Here is a 15,990-nt window from a genome sequence, read left to right on the forward strand (position 1 = left end):
ACACGTACGGACAGGGCCGTCCCTCCTTGCGTATCCTCTTCTTATGATTTTCTACAGTGTAAGCGGCAAGCGTTGTTGCTCTGTATGCGGCGCGTGCGTGTTATACGTTAAGCTATATGTCTATGCTCTGAGCAAGGGTACGACATCTGCTAGGCAGGTGTTCATGACAGTACGTAGCACGGCCATGACCGGGGCTGGAAGCACGTCGCATTGCCACTCGCCTCCCGGCCCATATCAGTCGCTCTCTTTCCTCACGAAATTCTCAGTCCCGGTGTCATGTCTGCCGCATAATTTTGTACTTCACTGATAAGCCCGTTGTTTCGCTGGCACATCTCAAAGACGGGTCGTGGTGCACGTAGGCCATAATTTGTCGTTTTCGCAGAAGAGGAGCATTTTTAAGCTAGTACGCCGCCTGCCAATGCTTGCCGTTTTGCGACGTCGACTGGCGACATGCACAGCGCGCACGGAAGTGGTGTGTGCGGGAGGATGGGGTTAGTTTCGTCCCCCCCCCCCACCCCCAGCTATGTAGAAGCTTGATATTAATACTCAGTAATGGTATGGCGATACAGGAAAAGGAACACGACGGAATTCCGTCCCGTTGGCTCAGATGGGTAGAACGTCTGCCTTCTGGTTCATCCGCCCGTGGCGGGGTGAGTTCGAGTGGCTTTTAGCGCTCGCTACTTGTTCTGGACAGGTATGGCCTGCGGCCGGTGGCAGCGGCCGCGCTAAATGTCAGGTGACGTCAGAGGGTGAGACGGACCGTGCCGAACATTGCGGCCCGTTAAACTTTCGCCACCCAATTCTGCCGTTGAACTGGAATTGCGCGATCGGATGGTTGAGCTTAGGGCTCGCTGAACAAGCACTGCTTAGCGTGAGCACGTCCCAAAATTCAGCAATCCGAAAGATTCGGATCGAACTCTCAAAAAGTCAACAAAGCTATAATTTTCCTTCGCCTGTTTTTATATGTTTGCCGTCCCTGAAATGACGTCGGGTTTTCTCTTCCCGACGATCCAATGAACAACAAACCTGAAGCCTACTGCTGACTTGTATCCTCTTGTTTCAGCAATTTTTCCCGGACAACATGATCGAGCTGCCGAACGGCAAGAGCTCGCCCAGCACCACGAGTTTGGCCCGGATCATCGCGCTGCAGGTGGGCTTGCTCAGCGCCAGTGCGTGACGCCGGCCCGCGTGTCACAGCCATCCCTGCCGCGCGGCGCGCTCTGTCTGCCGTCACGGCGCAGTCCGCGCGAGTTGGGACCGCAGAGCTGTGGCTCTGCTCGTTAGAGGGGTTCAGAGGGGCGGTTCTCTGTCTCCAAACCACCTCCCAGCGACGGCGCTAGAGGCGCGGGACACAGAGAGGCGGTACGCTGTGCCGGGACCACCTCCCAGCGCCGGCGCTGGAAGCGCTGGGCTCAGAGAAGGGGCGTGCTGTCTCCGGACCACCTCTCAGCGCCGGTGTTGGAGGAGCGGTCCGCTGTCCCGAGATCACCTCCCAGTGCCGGCGCTGGAGGTGTGACTCCCGGAAACGGCCGCAGAAGAGCTCAGCCGTGCGTCAGGTCTCGCTCTGCGGTCTGAGTCGCGAAGCGGACACGGTATCTGGGACCGAGCGGACGGGGGGGGGGGGGGGGGGGGGGGCTGACCGGTGCCGGACCGTTGCTTCGGTGTATGATATCGAGGCCAGGAGTACCGGTGCCCATAGTGAGATCCCGCTTATCATTTGGTATCCCTCTCACAAATAGCGGATAGGAGTTGCTACATACCAGTGGTGGCGGGCAGGGATCGGTTACATGCCTACGAGCCGTTCTAACAACGCATCACGGAGTATGGATTTACAGGATAGGCCCAAATGGGCTCTTTGGCAGCGGAGCGGAGGAGAGCGGCAGACATTTTTATAGAACACTTGGCCGAATTCCCTGGAGCATAGCTTTGACACCAGTGTCACTGCTTGGTGCAGCCTGTCCTGAAGCCCTATGGGTGGAGGTTATTGTTTCCTCCAGCAAGCATCTACACCTTTAGAAGCCTCGCCGGCGTGTGCGCCGTGCCGCCTGACTTGGGACGCTGCCGCCGCCGGGCGGGGCTGGGCGGGCCGGCCGGCGGCGACGCAGCTGTGCGTGGGAGGGTGCCGTCGGCCGGCCCGCCCCGCCCCCGCCCTGCGCCAGGTGGCCCGTCGGCGGGGGCGGGGCCGTGCATCTGTGGCTGCCACATCCCCAGCTGACGCCGCCACCGGCGCAGGTGGCCGGGTCGACCCAGTGACCTAAGCAGTAGGGAGGTCCCACAAAATGACTGGATGGGATACGCGTTGCGCGTGCTGGAATGGGCGACGACGTTGATGGGTAGCATTACCGATAAGTACGTTGCATAGGCGGCGAAGGCCATGCCCACTGCTTTGGTTGAGGTCTGTGAGTGGCTCTGTGCCGTGGCGTGATTGGTACTTCCCTCAGCATGCCAGCCGTGTTCCAAGATCTATCGGCGGTAGGGTTGTGGTCACAGCCCTTTTTGCAAGAAGTCACGTTTTCTTTCGATTTTACTGTTGCGCGAATTGAACGGAAACCAAGTACAGCAGCAGCGATTTTAAAGCTCTCAATGTTTCGGTTATGAGACCGAAATTTTGCCATTCAAGTGTGACGTCATTGCAGTTTTCGGCACGCGGGCTGGTTGCAAAGTGATCTTCCACTGGTTGTGTGCCACTGACCACGAGCCACTGATGTTTGACACCTGAGTTTCTCGATCATACCAAGCTCCGCACGGTATTGATTGCTCGATCCAGTTCTCGCCGGTTCTCGCCGGTTCGGACCGGAACTCTGAAATGATGTCCGCAGTGTCTGGTCGCATTCTGCGACCTTACATCCGGTTGTATGAGCTGGCCCTGTTGGTGCGCTCACTCTGCTGTGTGGAGCTATTGCCACATGTGCTGACGCGCTCAAGTTGATGACCTATCAGGTGATCTGTACAAATACTTGCCCATGCTCGTCTTAGTCTTCTTATCGCCTGCTTGTTCTTACCTAGTAAGCTTAATCCTTGAATCAGTTTTTCTGTAGAGCTCAAATTTCTACTTCGTTATTAGCTCGGTGACGATTCGCAGCACTCGTTGCAAAACATAGCGTGTGTTTAGGCCCCATTCCAATGTTGCATGCTGACTTCTCAGTTAACTGGTACATCGTAAGCACGGACAAAAAGGAGCGTAAGGCGTGGTGGACCTGTCAGGTCATGCCATGGTGGACCTGTCAGGTCATGCCATGGTGGACCTGTCAGGTCATGCCGTGGTGGACCTGTCAGGTCATGTCATGGTTCTTATGGTCCCTCCTTCTTCTTGCACCTTCTGCTTTTGTCGCTGTCTGCTGAATCGTAACGTTCATAGACCTTCCAACTAAAAAATAAAACACTATTTTGTGCTGAGCTTGGTACAGGGGCTGCATATCAATATCCACCATGACGAGATGGCAAAATCTGCGCAGGGATCATATGCCGTTTGATCTGAGATCCGCGCAGGGATCATTTGCCGTATGATCCGTTGGTATTCCACAAAACATGACGGCAGATTCAGGACATATTTATAGAAACTTTCCATGAAGAGGCCAGCCCGGCGGCCGAGAGGGAGATTGGGACTTCTTCCGCCGTCAATGTAAAACACAATGCGAAAGTTCAGCCCTCGGACGCCAGTCGCGATGGGCTTTTTAAACAGCGATGTTTTGCTGCCCATGTCGTGTTTTCGCGCGACCTGCGCGATCGTCCGCATCGGTGTGACACTCGGCGCTTCCTCTGGACTTCTCGTCGCTGGCGTGGCTAGTGCTAGCGGCGTGGACGCCTCATCCCCCGGCGACCAGCACGGCCGGCCGCGGCCGGTCCGCCTGCGGCGGTGGCACGGGGAGGGGCGGTGGCCGCCGGCGGACGCCGCCCAGCGCGCCGTGAGTGGGGCCCGGTCGGGGTCGGCCGGACGCGAGCGCCGTTTGGCGCGCGCGCCTGGCGCGTCTGTCCCGCTCAGACGCCCGCTGCGCCGGCGGTGACGTCACGTTCCGTCCGCGTGGGACGTCACCGTCGGACCCCGTCGCCGGGGTCAGGGGTCAGTGGAGCTGGCCCGCCGGCGGCGCGCCGCCCTACAGACGAGGCTATATTTTGGCGCGGTGGGAAATTTGATTGATCACGGCCATGCGTAATGGGCTGGGCTTTCGCCGATGGCTCGCGGCGTCGCAGAGCCAGCGGCCTTCGAACCCAGCCTCGTCCGAGCCGTGCAGTGGCCCCGGCTCCGACGCCGGCACCCGGCAGATGACGGGGCGCGCGCCGGACGCCGAACGGTGCCCTGGAGGCCGCGCGCTATCGGCGCCGCAGCTACAGCCGCCGCGCCTAGCCTTTCATTGCCAGGATAAAATCTCCTCGCGCCTGCTGGTGGAATTTCAGATAGGCTGGTGGATGCCGCACGTAGCGTGGGGCTGCCGTGCCTGGTGCGGCCGGCGCCGGCTCGGCTCGGCTCGGCTCGGCTCGCGCGCGCGCGGCCCGGGCCGGTCCCGTGTCGCATCGAGGCTCGCGACGGCCGGAGGTGGCCGACGCGGCAGGAGTCCGCGTGCGGCCGGGGCCCCAGAAGCCGCTCGGTTCCAGGTGCGGCCGGGGCCCCAGAGGCGGCACGAGTCCGCGTGCGGCCGGGGCCCCAGAAGCCGCTCGATTCCAGGTGCGGCCGGGGCCCCAGAGGCGGCACGAGTCCGCGTGCGGCCGGGGCCCCAGAAGCCGCTCGATTCCAGGTGCGGCCGGGGCCCCAGAGGCGGCACCGAGTCCGCGTGCGGCCGGGGCCCCAGAAGCCGCTCGATTCCAGGTGCGGGCCGGGGGCCCCAGAGGCGGCCTCGAGTCCGCGTGCGGCCGGGACCCCAGAAGCCGCTCAATTCCAGGTGTGACCGTGGGCCCCAGAGGCGGCAGGAGTCTCCGGGTGCACCTGCCCACAAGAGAGGCGGCAGGAGTCCGGGTGCCCGGGCCCAGAGGCGGCAGGATTCCGGGTGCGGGCCGGGGCCCCAGAGGCCGGCCGGCCCGACGCCATGACGCGCCGGCTGAGCCCGGGACCGCTACTCGGGCCTCGGAACAGCGGGTCCCGGGCGGCGCGGCCGGACGGCTCCGCCCCGCCGCGCCGCGCGGCAGAGACGGGGCGTGGCACGCGGCCGCCACACCCTCGGCGGGAGCAGACGGCGCCGCCCGCCCAGGTACAAACCAGCCTTTGAATTGCGACCGTGTGTCATCGACGCTCGTTAAACGTCAGGCGTTGTCTCGTTTGGCCGGCGCGGGCCGCGCGCGGTCCGAAATAGCTTTGTTTAGCGAGCTATATATAGCATGGCATGTGCTGATTGGTATGCAGATATGACAGAGTGGACATGTAGCATAGGTTAGGCGATCTGATATTTCTTTATAGTGATGCACTGTTTTATAGAGTTGCTGCAGTCCCGGTCGGCCACATTGGTCAAGAAGTGAGAATAATGTTTACGGTGTGAGCGAGAAAGCCAATACTAATGCTGTCCACCCCTGTCCAGGCCGTGGTCGTTTTACGTCCAGCGCCAAGACGAGCCTGCTAAAGTTTCATTGATTCCGGGTGTATTGGTCCTGTCCCGGCTTGCTCTCTGCCGCTGTCGCGGTGTTCGCCGTAAACCTCCTGTGGGGACACAGTTCAGCATGCTGCCCCGGACAACAGGTACTCCGACCTTTGCCTTTCCATGTGTCTGTTAGAGGATGGTACTCCAATCCTTCATCCTGAGGTGCCTTGGCACAAATTGCGTTTGACCTGTTCAACAACGTGGCAAATATGGGTGGCGTAAACTAATTATTAAAAATATGTGCATCGCTCGTTATAGAATATGACATTAAGGAGCCTCGTGAACGTAACATCCGCACTCCTTAGCAGATTAGCGCGCCTCTAATATCATGCTGAGTGGTGATGGACGCTGTAGTCTTCGACACGCAACGACCCGAACACCTGGGAAAATGTGCACAGCTTGCGGAAACGGAGGGCCCTGTTGCTGATGACGCGGCCCGTGGCGCCTTAGGGGCGGCTGCCGGCGCTATATATATATATATATATATATATATATATATATATATATATATATATATATATATATGTATATGACATAATTTACCCCGCTCTTCCCCAAGTGTCCCCCCGAATATTTAATTGTGAGAGCTTATTAATTATTAACGCTTACACTAACTATGCAGTGTATTTGATGGGGGGCACATGGCCCCGGACGCCAGCACATGAATACTCTTCTATGTATCACTTTTGTAGCCGGAGCTCACCATAGCTTGTGCACTATCCGATTCCTCAACTGCGATGACATTCGGCACGGCATGTAAGACATGACATTCGCTATCTTCTCAGAATTCAAAGGAAGTGGGTCAACATTTTATTGCCTACTATCCCATGCCTCAATCGTAGTGAAATTTTGCACAGAATTTAATCGTTGCATTCTTAGAGTTATAGGTAAGTGTATCATTTCTTACGAGACGTGAAACTCCTGGGACACACCCACACGGCAACCGCTGGCGAATGAGCGGAGTGTGGGCCAGCCGGAGGCGCGGCCGCCGCCGCGGCCGCTGCGTCTGCGTCACAGACCGGCTCAGAGTCCCGGCAGGGCCCCGCTCCCGTGACGTCATAAGGGGGGCCCTCTGGGTAGCTGCACCCCCGCGAGGCGTCGCGTGACGTTCAACCGCGAACCGGTGCCTGTGAGACTGAGACTGAGAACTGGGACTGGGACTGAGCTGAAAAACGTGCAGAGACAGGAACTGGTGGTGCGTTAGACTTATGCGGTACCCTCTGGGTGCTCTTCACTGCTGGATTCGTGGATTCAGGCAGCGCGTGTCGTGCTGAAATGCTTGAGGGGTGTTTGCTTCATGCTGGCTTGATGTCGTCGTTATATGGGTCTAATCGCCATGTTTTAAGCCTTATGTCATTCCTTTGTCGCGTCACATCGAACATGGACATTCCGGTATACTTTGTAATAGAATGGCACTGTGGCGTTGCTCGATCTCCACTCGTTTGCAAGACAGATGCTCCAAGCGTGGCATTAGGGAGGGTTTTAATTGCTAGAGTGCATCCGTGCGTGTAATGGCGCGAACGTTGCGACGATTGACGAACCAAGCTTGCGATGGTGCACGTACCAAGTCATGCTCTCAGCTTGCTGCTCCAATGGTGCTAGCAGACCCAAGCAAGCAAGGCAATTTCACACGCGACTGAAGCATCACACGTCACCCCAATTCTGCGCGATGTTTGAGGCGCTGGGCCTCATTTCCAGGCGATTTTCGGGGCCTCTTCGTTCGCTGCAGTCTTCGCACAAGCGGGAAAAAACTATGCCCAGCTCTAAGACAAGGATCGCTCCAGCTTTGCAGGTGCATTTCATCGCACCTGCAAGTACTCATGTCAGCAGCGAGAACTCATGTCTCATCAAATCGTGACTTGTGTGACCAGTTCTGGTGCGCTTGCCGGAGGCTACTTCTCAGCTGTTCTTGTTCCGGCGGTGCCGGCCTTTAGCTAGCCAATAGTGGCTTTTCCTCGACGGCCAGCTCATCATCCCAATCTGAGGCGGCACGCCACCGTTACGGTGTGTGGTGATGGTGGTGGGGGGGGGGGGGGGGGGGGGGCTAGAGCCGAGGGTTCTGATGGACTGTGTGAGGCTTGGTCCGCGGCGGGCTCGACGCAGATAAGCCGCGGCCCGGATGGAGCGTGGCTGAGTCGTGGTGGTCACTGCGTGGGCTTATCAGGCGCAGCATCGTGGTGCCCAGGGAGAAACTAATGATGCATGATGTGGCCAGTCACGTTGCAGTCTCCGATGGGGGCGGTTGTGGTCGTGGGTCTATGCGGAACTGGAAACTCCGAGGTCCATGCCTGGCTGCGCGGGCGAGCGTCGCACGTGACGCGGAAAACCGGGTCCTCGGGCCGCCTGCATGCACAGGCCGACCAAAAAGAGGCTTTGTGTCGACTCGCATTGTCGCCAGTAATTACGGAATAGTGTCGCATCGATGCAAACATGGCGACGAAGGACCTTAATCCTCGGGGCACTCCAAGACTTGTGTCATCATGTATTTTGTACACGTCTCGGCTCTCGTGGATTGATTTCTAATGTGTGTGCACGGCATTCACTCCATGTTTGTTCTTATTTCGGCCGAGGGAGCTGCCATATGCGGAACTTTTTTGGTTTATTTTTTTTCTGGAAAAGTCCTACGTTGATCAGCGCTAAGTGTTGGGACACTCCTGCAAAAGGAATAAATCAAAATTCTCAGGCTCTCATCTTTCAGATGATGCGCTGTCATTCTGTCGGCTTGATATGAGGGTTACACCGACAGTCACAGGTCAGGAACGGCAAGAGTGGTGCCTCCGTTATGTTCGCGCCCAGCGTGCCCGACGGCGAAAGCGCGCGCCGGCGAGCCGCGAGCCGGGAGGGTGCAGACAGCGCTGGGAAGAGAACGGAGACCAGCCGACGACGCGCGGCCGGACGGCCAGCGCGTGCTGCGCAGTAACCCAGAACTGAGTCACCTCCCGGCGGTGACGGCGGCGGTGCCGGCGGCGGGCCACGGTGACCGTCGCCGCCGTCGCCGCCGTCGGGCGTCAGCTCCAGCGCTGAGCTCACTCGCCGGCCACCAGACGGAGCGTCATGTGTGCCTGCCACTGTTTTGGGCACCGGACCACACACGGTTAAGATATTGCAGGCACGGCTACATTGCTTTCCGATGCGCGCGATATCTTGGATGTGGAAGATGTCTCATGAGTAGGTAATAGCTTCCTAATCGATCGCTTTTTATCGATGTTGGAACTGGGGGATGGCACCTCCCCTCCTCCTCCCCTCCCTTTCCACGTTCTCCAGGCGCGTAGTTCTACTGCAAACGTACGTTGAGCCTTTTGGCAACATCTGGCATCAAACGAAAACGCGCCCAGGACGCGCACAGGGGGCTGGGCTCATGTATCATATCAATCATGGGCTCATGATGACATGGTGACTGGGCATGTGTCCTGAACTCGCCCATGTGACGTCTAGCATAGCTTCTGAAAATGCAAGGCCCAGAATGAGTCGGGCGGCCTAACACATGCGCATTGCTTAATTTTGCGTGCTAATATTTAATGACGCTGGATCTGGAATGATGGGTAGCTAGAGAAAGAAAATGCGGTCTTTTCATCGTATATTTTTGACTCTTGATTGCGCGTTAACTGTAACCTAGGCCTAAAAGCTGGCAATGTCCTCTCCAGTATATTATTTGACAAATGTCTGTCAGACTAGGGCTTGACGGAGTACTCATTTTGCGTTCATCACGCTCTTTAGTCGACGCTTTGAGCTCGACAGACCTGGCTTGGGGTTCGGCAGACCTGGCTTGGAGCTCGACAGAGCTGGCTTGGAGCTCGACAGAGCTGGCTTGGAGCTCGACAGAACTGGCTTGGAGCTCGACAGAGCTGGCTGGGAGCTCGACAGAGCTGGCTGGGAGCTCGACAGAGCTGGCTTGGAGCTCGGCAGGGCTGGTTTGGAGCTGGGCAGGCCGAGGTGGAGCTCGGTGGGCCGCTTGAGCGCTGGGCAGGCGCCGGTGGGGCTGGGTAAGCGCGGGAGGGGCTCAACAGGAGGCAATGGATTTGGTGTTGTGCACGTGTTCGCGGAATATGCCGATTGATGGCGCATTTGCTTGGATTACTATTCATGTTAAGCTGGACGGCGTCGGGCGATCCGTTGGCTTTCATTGAGTGCTTTGAAATTCAGTGCCAGCTCCGATGAGCGCCTCACCTTGCCGGCTCGAGGGCAGCGCCCAAGCACTTGGCTACCGTTAGGAGGTGACGATGCCTGCACCGGTTGCGAAGAAAATGTAATAGAGCAGGTGCTATGTGTCCAAAAGTGAAGTGGAGCCCAGCGGAATAGGATGGACACTGACTGCGCTAATTTGAGTGCGGCGTGCGGTAGCTCACAGCCTTGTGTCGATGATGTAGCGTTCGTGTCACTGCATCCGCAACTATAACATACACTATTTCGTATCTCCTCCATGTATTAAGCTCAAGGGTCCCCTCCTTAAAACTACAGGCAGTGTGTCGCTTTGGTTGTCAATCTGTACCGAAGGTCATCACCGTAGAAGCCATGCACTCGTGTGCATAAAATATAGATGGGGTTTGTTGAAGTATAACCGCGCGGCATTTCCGTGCTCCTTTTGATGTTGGATTAATAGCCGCGGCACGTTGATAGGCGCGCCAGATCTTGTTAGTCGTGATTGATTGTAGGCATCGGATGACAGTTGAAATGCGTTTTAATGAGCGTTCCTGGTGTGCAGTGCCACGCAGCATCGCCCAGGCTGCAAACAGTGTTTTGGCATGGAGAAATTGATCGCTGCGCTTGTGGCACTTCACGGGGTTTTACGGACAGCCGTCTAAGTGGGCACACATATCACTTACGTAAGAACTGCGGCGCGATGGCAACGACCCTGTTCGCACCGGCAGTGAGCTGTGCGTGCTCTGCGATAGTGGCACAGGCCACCGCCGCCGTGGGGTGGACGAAAGATGCCTTCGCGAGCGCATTGTGCCGTCATCGGCGTCTGGCCGGAGGCCCGGAGCCTCTGCCTGACAGCAGGAGAGAGAGAGGGAGGCCGGACCGCGCCGGCCACCAACGGAAATTGAATTGATTGGCGGTGTGGACCTGCGTTATGTAGCCGAGCCAGAGAGGGCAGAGACCGGGTGGCCTGCAGAGCGTGTAGCTGCAATGGCTCTGTCGCCGCCCCAGCTGACAGTTGAGGCACGGCCCACCGAGCCAGGCCTGCGGACTGTCTCCCACCCGCCGGCGCCCGGGCCGGCTCCCGCTGGCACCGTTCCCGGTTGGATTCCGTCAAAGGCGCCGTGGTGCCAATTACTGATTACGTCCGTTGATGGTTCTGGTCACGGCGCTTGTTGATGCACGTATGAAGCGAACCCCCTGACGTGCTTCGTCACGGACCTGGCCATCGTCTGGGCAGCCCCCAGGCCGTCGCTCCAAGGACTGGTGCCGGGCCGCACCACCGCGCGCTCAACCGGACGCGGCCGGCGCCGGGGAATGGGGCCGTGCCGGGACCGGCACAGCCCCGGAGGAGCGGGAGCGGTGAACGGTACCCTACCGTACCCCACTCGGGGAACGTCCGACCGCGGCTCTGGATGCGGTGGGAGGCAGCCAAGGTCTTGGGCCGCAAGATTAGTGTGTTCCAGCCGGACGTGATAGCTCGCTCTTCAGTCGTGATGGTATACTCCTTGATGTTTCGCTGTCACTGAACAGTGGTAAATACTTAGAAGCAATTGAAGGGAATCTTCCACGTTGAAAGATATTGAAGCAAGTATTAGATATGATGAAATAAGCTCACCTATTACCACTGATATGCTTTTAACTGTAAAACAATGCTCCAGACAACGGAATTTCTCTGTCTAGTAGATATGCCCCTGAATATGTCATCGTTTCATTGTGTCATCGAACCTTGCACAGTGATTGAGAGCTAGCTGATGGCCGTTGTATCCGGAAACCGGTCTCACTAACGCCAGATATGAACGACTTGACAATTACATTCGTTTGGCCTCGATCGCCGTATGACTAAGGGAATGGCGATATTTAAATGACATTATTATGGCGTCAGGGATGCCTGGGTGACCTTGAAATGGTTCCCCGAAAAGTACGCACATCTTCGCGGGCGTGTATCTCAGAAACTAGAGGCGTTTAGGTCTTAAGATGGGCAGGGCTGTCAACTGCGCCGAACGATCGTCAGAATGGCTGTTTCAGTTTAAAACGCACTGCCAATGTGAAACACTCCCTTTATCCAATAAAAAACACATTTACAGCTGCACGTCAGGCTGGCCTGTGCCATTTTCACTTGTGGCACCAAGCGAACCAGCATTTGCACCATTAACTTACTACACACCTGCCAGCCACGGGCATGCCGAGAAGGTCACACGCTAGTGGGGCCGCAGCGGTGCTTCTCGGCTACTCCCCGGCTGCGGGTGGGGAGCGCCAAATTGGTGGAACGTCGGCTCTGGTGGCGAGCGGCCGCGCCAGCCGACGACTTGCTCGTTACTCACCGCCCCCTGCAAAGGTCAGGTGCGCGTTAATTTCCGGGCCGGCCTGCGTGGCGGCGGCGCGCTATTCCGAGCATACTGCGCTGTGGGCTGAAAGCCGGGTCGGTCAGGCACCGGCGGCCGCCGCCGCCCGCGTCGAGCCGCGGTGAGCGGCGGCTCAGCGAGCTCCAGGAAGCGGCGGCGCGCCGTGGGTGGCGGCCTTCCCGAAGCGTGTCGCTCCTTAGGGGTTCAAAATGACTTCAAAGGCGTTTTCTCGACGTACGTGCGTGCACTCTGTGCGGAGACATGGCGCTTGATTAAAGGCCTTCTCCCTGACCGGATATAGGTGTGGGCGATTGCAATGGGGACGACGAGGCCCGAACGCTTGATTGAAGGTTTTCTCCCTGACCGGATATAGGTGTGGGCGATTGCAATGGGGACGACGAGGCTCGAGTCGATATTGTGAGGCGCGAGGGGCTGAATAGCCTGTCGTGACGGTCGTACCCACACACCCTGCGTGACTTGTGCTGGTCATGTCCCTTTGCACGTGACACCTCCGCCTGGCCGTCAGTGTTGGTGTTATGGACGCGGGACACGCAGGAGTTCGCGGGGGGGGGGGGAGGTGGACAATTCACTTCAGCCGAGCCCCTCCGCCTGACCGTCAGTGTTGATGTCATGGACGCGGGACACGCAGGAGTTCACGGGAGGTGGACAATTCACCTTCAGCCGAGCCCCTCCGCCTGACCGTCAGTGTTGATGTCATGGACGCGGGACACGCAGGAGTTCACGGGAGGTGGACAATTCACCTCAGCCGAGCCCCTCCGCCTGACCGTCAGTGTTGATGTCATGGACGCGGGACACGCAGGAGTTCACGGGAGGTGGACAATTCACCTCAGCCGAGCCCCTCCGCCTGACCGTCAGTGTTGATGTCATGGACGCGGGACACGCAGGAGTTCACGGGAGGTGGACGGTTCAGTTCAGCCGAGCCCCTTCGCGTCTCGAATCATCAAATTATGGTTCATCTGTGTTCGCCGAACTCTGATGCTGTCCCAACATGTGATTCTGGCGGTATTTGCAGCATTACGACTTGTGTTGTGTTGGCTTTATTTGGTCTGTTTTGGCCGCCTGGGGAGACCATCCTCAGTGGTTATCTGTTCTGATTTGCGAGCTCGTCATGCTCCTGTCGCCTGACGCGTTCATTCCCTTTGGTCTATCAGTGTGGCCCTTATGCGAATACGACCGACCGCAATGTGCTAAAGCAGGCTGTGTGAAGTACGATAGCTTTGGTGGCCTCCTACTGCTGTGCACATACACTACGTGTGGGGTAGCTGGTATTCTTGTATTGCTTGCTGTTTGGTTGCCCGCGATGCGGTCGATGTGGACGCCTCTTGCCTTCTTGCCGTCAGTGACAGCACGCTGGACTGGACGGTCGCGCCGGCGTGACCTAACCTGACCTGACCTACCTGACCTGACCTGACCTGACCTGACCTGACCTGACCTGACCTGACCGGACGGTGCTCTGTTTCAGAACCTGCTGACGACGTCGGCTCCGACGCCGCAGGTGTTCGGCTGGCTCTGGTTGGCCGGGCCCGAGTCGCGCGTCTGGCGGCGCGCCTACTTCTGGCTGCGTCACGACTGTCTCTACTACACCATGGAGGCCATGGACGTAAGCGCACCCCTCTCCTGATGTTGTCCCAACCCGCTAACTCACCAACAAATAAAGGGCTGGCATGCCTAACGTGGACAAGCCACGCCATCGCTTGTCAGCCAGGTCATCCATCTTCGAGGCCGCGGCGCCGTCCCTGCTGACTGTAGTCTGCCGTAGGCCCGGCAGTGATCACTTTAGACCTGGAGCTGGACACGGCGGGAGAGAGCTATCAGACACAAACGAGTGGCTTATGGGTGCAATCTCCGCGAGGAGTGAATCTTATGTCGATAAAAAACATGACGAATATCCCTTCCCCTCGACTAACTGGCCGGCATCCCCGTAATCGTTTGTTTCGTCTGTCCGCACTAGACCGAAGGCAAACCATACCGTTACGCCAACAACCCCCGTCGCTGCCGCTCGGGAGGGGTAGGTGCGGGGAGCAGTCAAAGACGCCACCGCAGCGTGCGGTGCAAAGTCGCCGGCGGTGAGGCGCGCGCCATCTCGGAACGGGTCGCGCATGTTCGCCGCACCGCGGCGCTGCAGTCGTGACTCTTGCCGGTGTTTATACGTGTCGCGACGAGTGAGGTGCGGCGTAACGGGGGTGGCGCGGATGTCAGTGACGTCACCACCGCCATATGGGCGAAGTTGCCACCCGCCGCCTTTGACGTTAACACGGGCGCCCCGACGTTCCAACTCGCCCCATAGGGCAGTTGGAAGGATCACTTATGTTCCGGCGGCTCAGAAATGCTGCGCATTCGGTTTTTTGCCAACATCGTTTTTGCGCGAGATTTTGCCCCGGGTAGTGTAAGGCCTGCTCTTCAGAGTGATGACAGAAGAAGGTAATGCAATTTGCGAGTCGATGCCTTTCTCGTAAATAATTTGATGAGTCACATCTCCCAAATCGGATCTGTGGCGAAGCGCCGTTGCGTCGGGAGGCACGGCTGCACCCTGACTGAGCGTCGCCGGCGCTCAGTCGGTGCCCGCTGCCGACTGTCGTCCGTCAGTGGCGTGGGGCCCATCCCGGGTGACACTGCTGGCGGCTGGCGGTGGTCCGGCCTCCGACTGGCAGGGCCGCTCTGGTGAGCGGCGCCGTTCTGTGTCGTGGCCTGACCCGACCGGACCTGACCTGACCTGACCTGATCCGCCAGGACTCTCCGGTGCGTGACCCGGAGAAGTTCGCCGTGTTCGCGCACCTGCAGAACTATGCCGTGTACGGGTGCTCGGACGCCCGGCGCGACTTCAAGGCGCCCTGCGACGAGGCCGTCATCCTGCGCACGGGTCAGCAGCTGCGCTGCCTCGCCTGCGACGATCTGGCCACGCGCCGCTGTTGGCAGACCGCACTGCGTGTCGCCAAGGTAATGCCAATAAAGCGTTGACCAGTAATAGCATCGGCCCGGGGACATTCTGTTCATAGCGATCAATGCGCTCTTGTAAAAAGCAAGCGCCAGGGATTATTTGGCATTGTTGAGTATGCGTTGTAATATTTATGCCGCTATGACACACAGCCGTATCAAGCTTGACCCCTTGCCCCCCCCCCACACCTGCAGTACGGCAAGCAGCTGCACGAGAACTACAACTTCCAGCGGATACAGCACGAGAACGAGCAGAGCAGCAGCCCCCGCGAACGCTACTGCTACTCCACCAGCCCCAAGATGCCGATCCCCCGCTCCCGCACGCTCTCCAACGCTGGACTCCAGGGCGGCGGCGGCGGTGGCGGCGCTGGCGGCGGCGGCGGCAGCCTGCCGCGTGCCTCGTCCGTCCGGCCGGCCGAGTACGACTCGGTGCGCGTGCCCAACGTGAGTCAGTCTGGGCCGCACCCGAGTCGTCTCGGCTCGAGTCAGTGTCAGGTAGGATAGCGCTAGAGGTGGGCAGAGAGGGAGTATGAGAATAGAGGTAGAGGTGGATAGGGAGAGATAGAGACGAGGGGAGACGTCGAAAATGTGGTAATGCGGAGGAAAGCCGCTGAGAGTTCTAGGGTAGCCATGGGGAAAAGCAGGTGATTGCCTGGAAGAGGAAAAGGAGGGGAGAGCCGGCGATGAGATGACCTGGCGGAGGGGATGGTCGGACAAAGCGAGTGGCACCGCCTCATCGCAGGCTGGAGTGGGCTAGGCGAACTGAGATACTTGCTTGAGCGGCACGGAGTCCGGTGATGTTAAGTTTAGAACTTAATGTGGGCGGTGCGCTTGTAGAAAGGACATTTTACATACAACACTGACTGTTGAACATTACGAAATGTATCATTTCATCATGGTCTGGGCCATGGGTCATACGTGAATCATGGGTCACGGCCTCCAAAGTTCAACTGGCGGACCCGTCATTTGTCGGCGATATGTGTCAT

General features: G+C 58.3%; 2 protein-coding genes across 7 annotated transcripts in view; both read left to right on the plus strand.

Annotated features, from left to right (window-relative positions):
* The window catches only part of LOC119096217 (growth factor receptor-bound protein 10), a gene marked incomplete at its 5' end in the record, with an annotated part of 48,429 nt that extends 32,471 nt beyond the window's left edge, over positions 1 to 15,958 (plus strand). The window contains 5 exon segments of the mRNA XM_037219021.1: positions 570 to 650; positions 1,064 to 1,150; positions 13,533 to 13,670; positions 14,801 to 15,007; positions 15,200 to 15,958. Of these exon segments, the coding sequence (XP_037074916.1) occupies positions 570 to 650; positions 1,064 to 1,150; positions 13,533 to 13,670; positions 14,801 to 15,007; positions 15,200 to 15,508 (822 nt within the window). The 3' untranslated portion in view covers positions 15,509 to 15,958.
* Positions 1 to 15,990, plus strand: part of LOC119096215 (growth factor receptor-bound protein 14-like) — a 135,128-nt gene that overhangs the window by 112,759 nt on the left and 6,379 nt on the right. The gene's annotated exons all lie outside the window — the stretch shown is intronic.

Source organism: Pollicipes pollicipes, unplaced genomic scaffold (assembly GCF_011947565.3).
Source record: "Pollicipes pollicipes isolate AB1234 unplaced genomic scaffold, Ppol_2.1 Scaffold_4295;HRSCAF=5057_pilon_pilon_pilon, whole genome shotgun sequence".
NCBI lineage: Eukaryota > Metazoa > Arthropoda > Thecostraca > Pollicipedomorpha > Pollicipedidae > Pollicipes > Pollicipes pollicipes.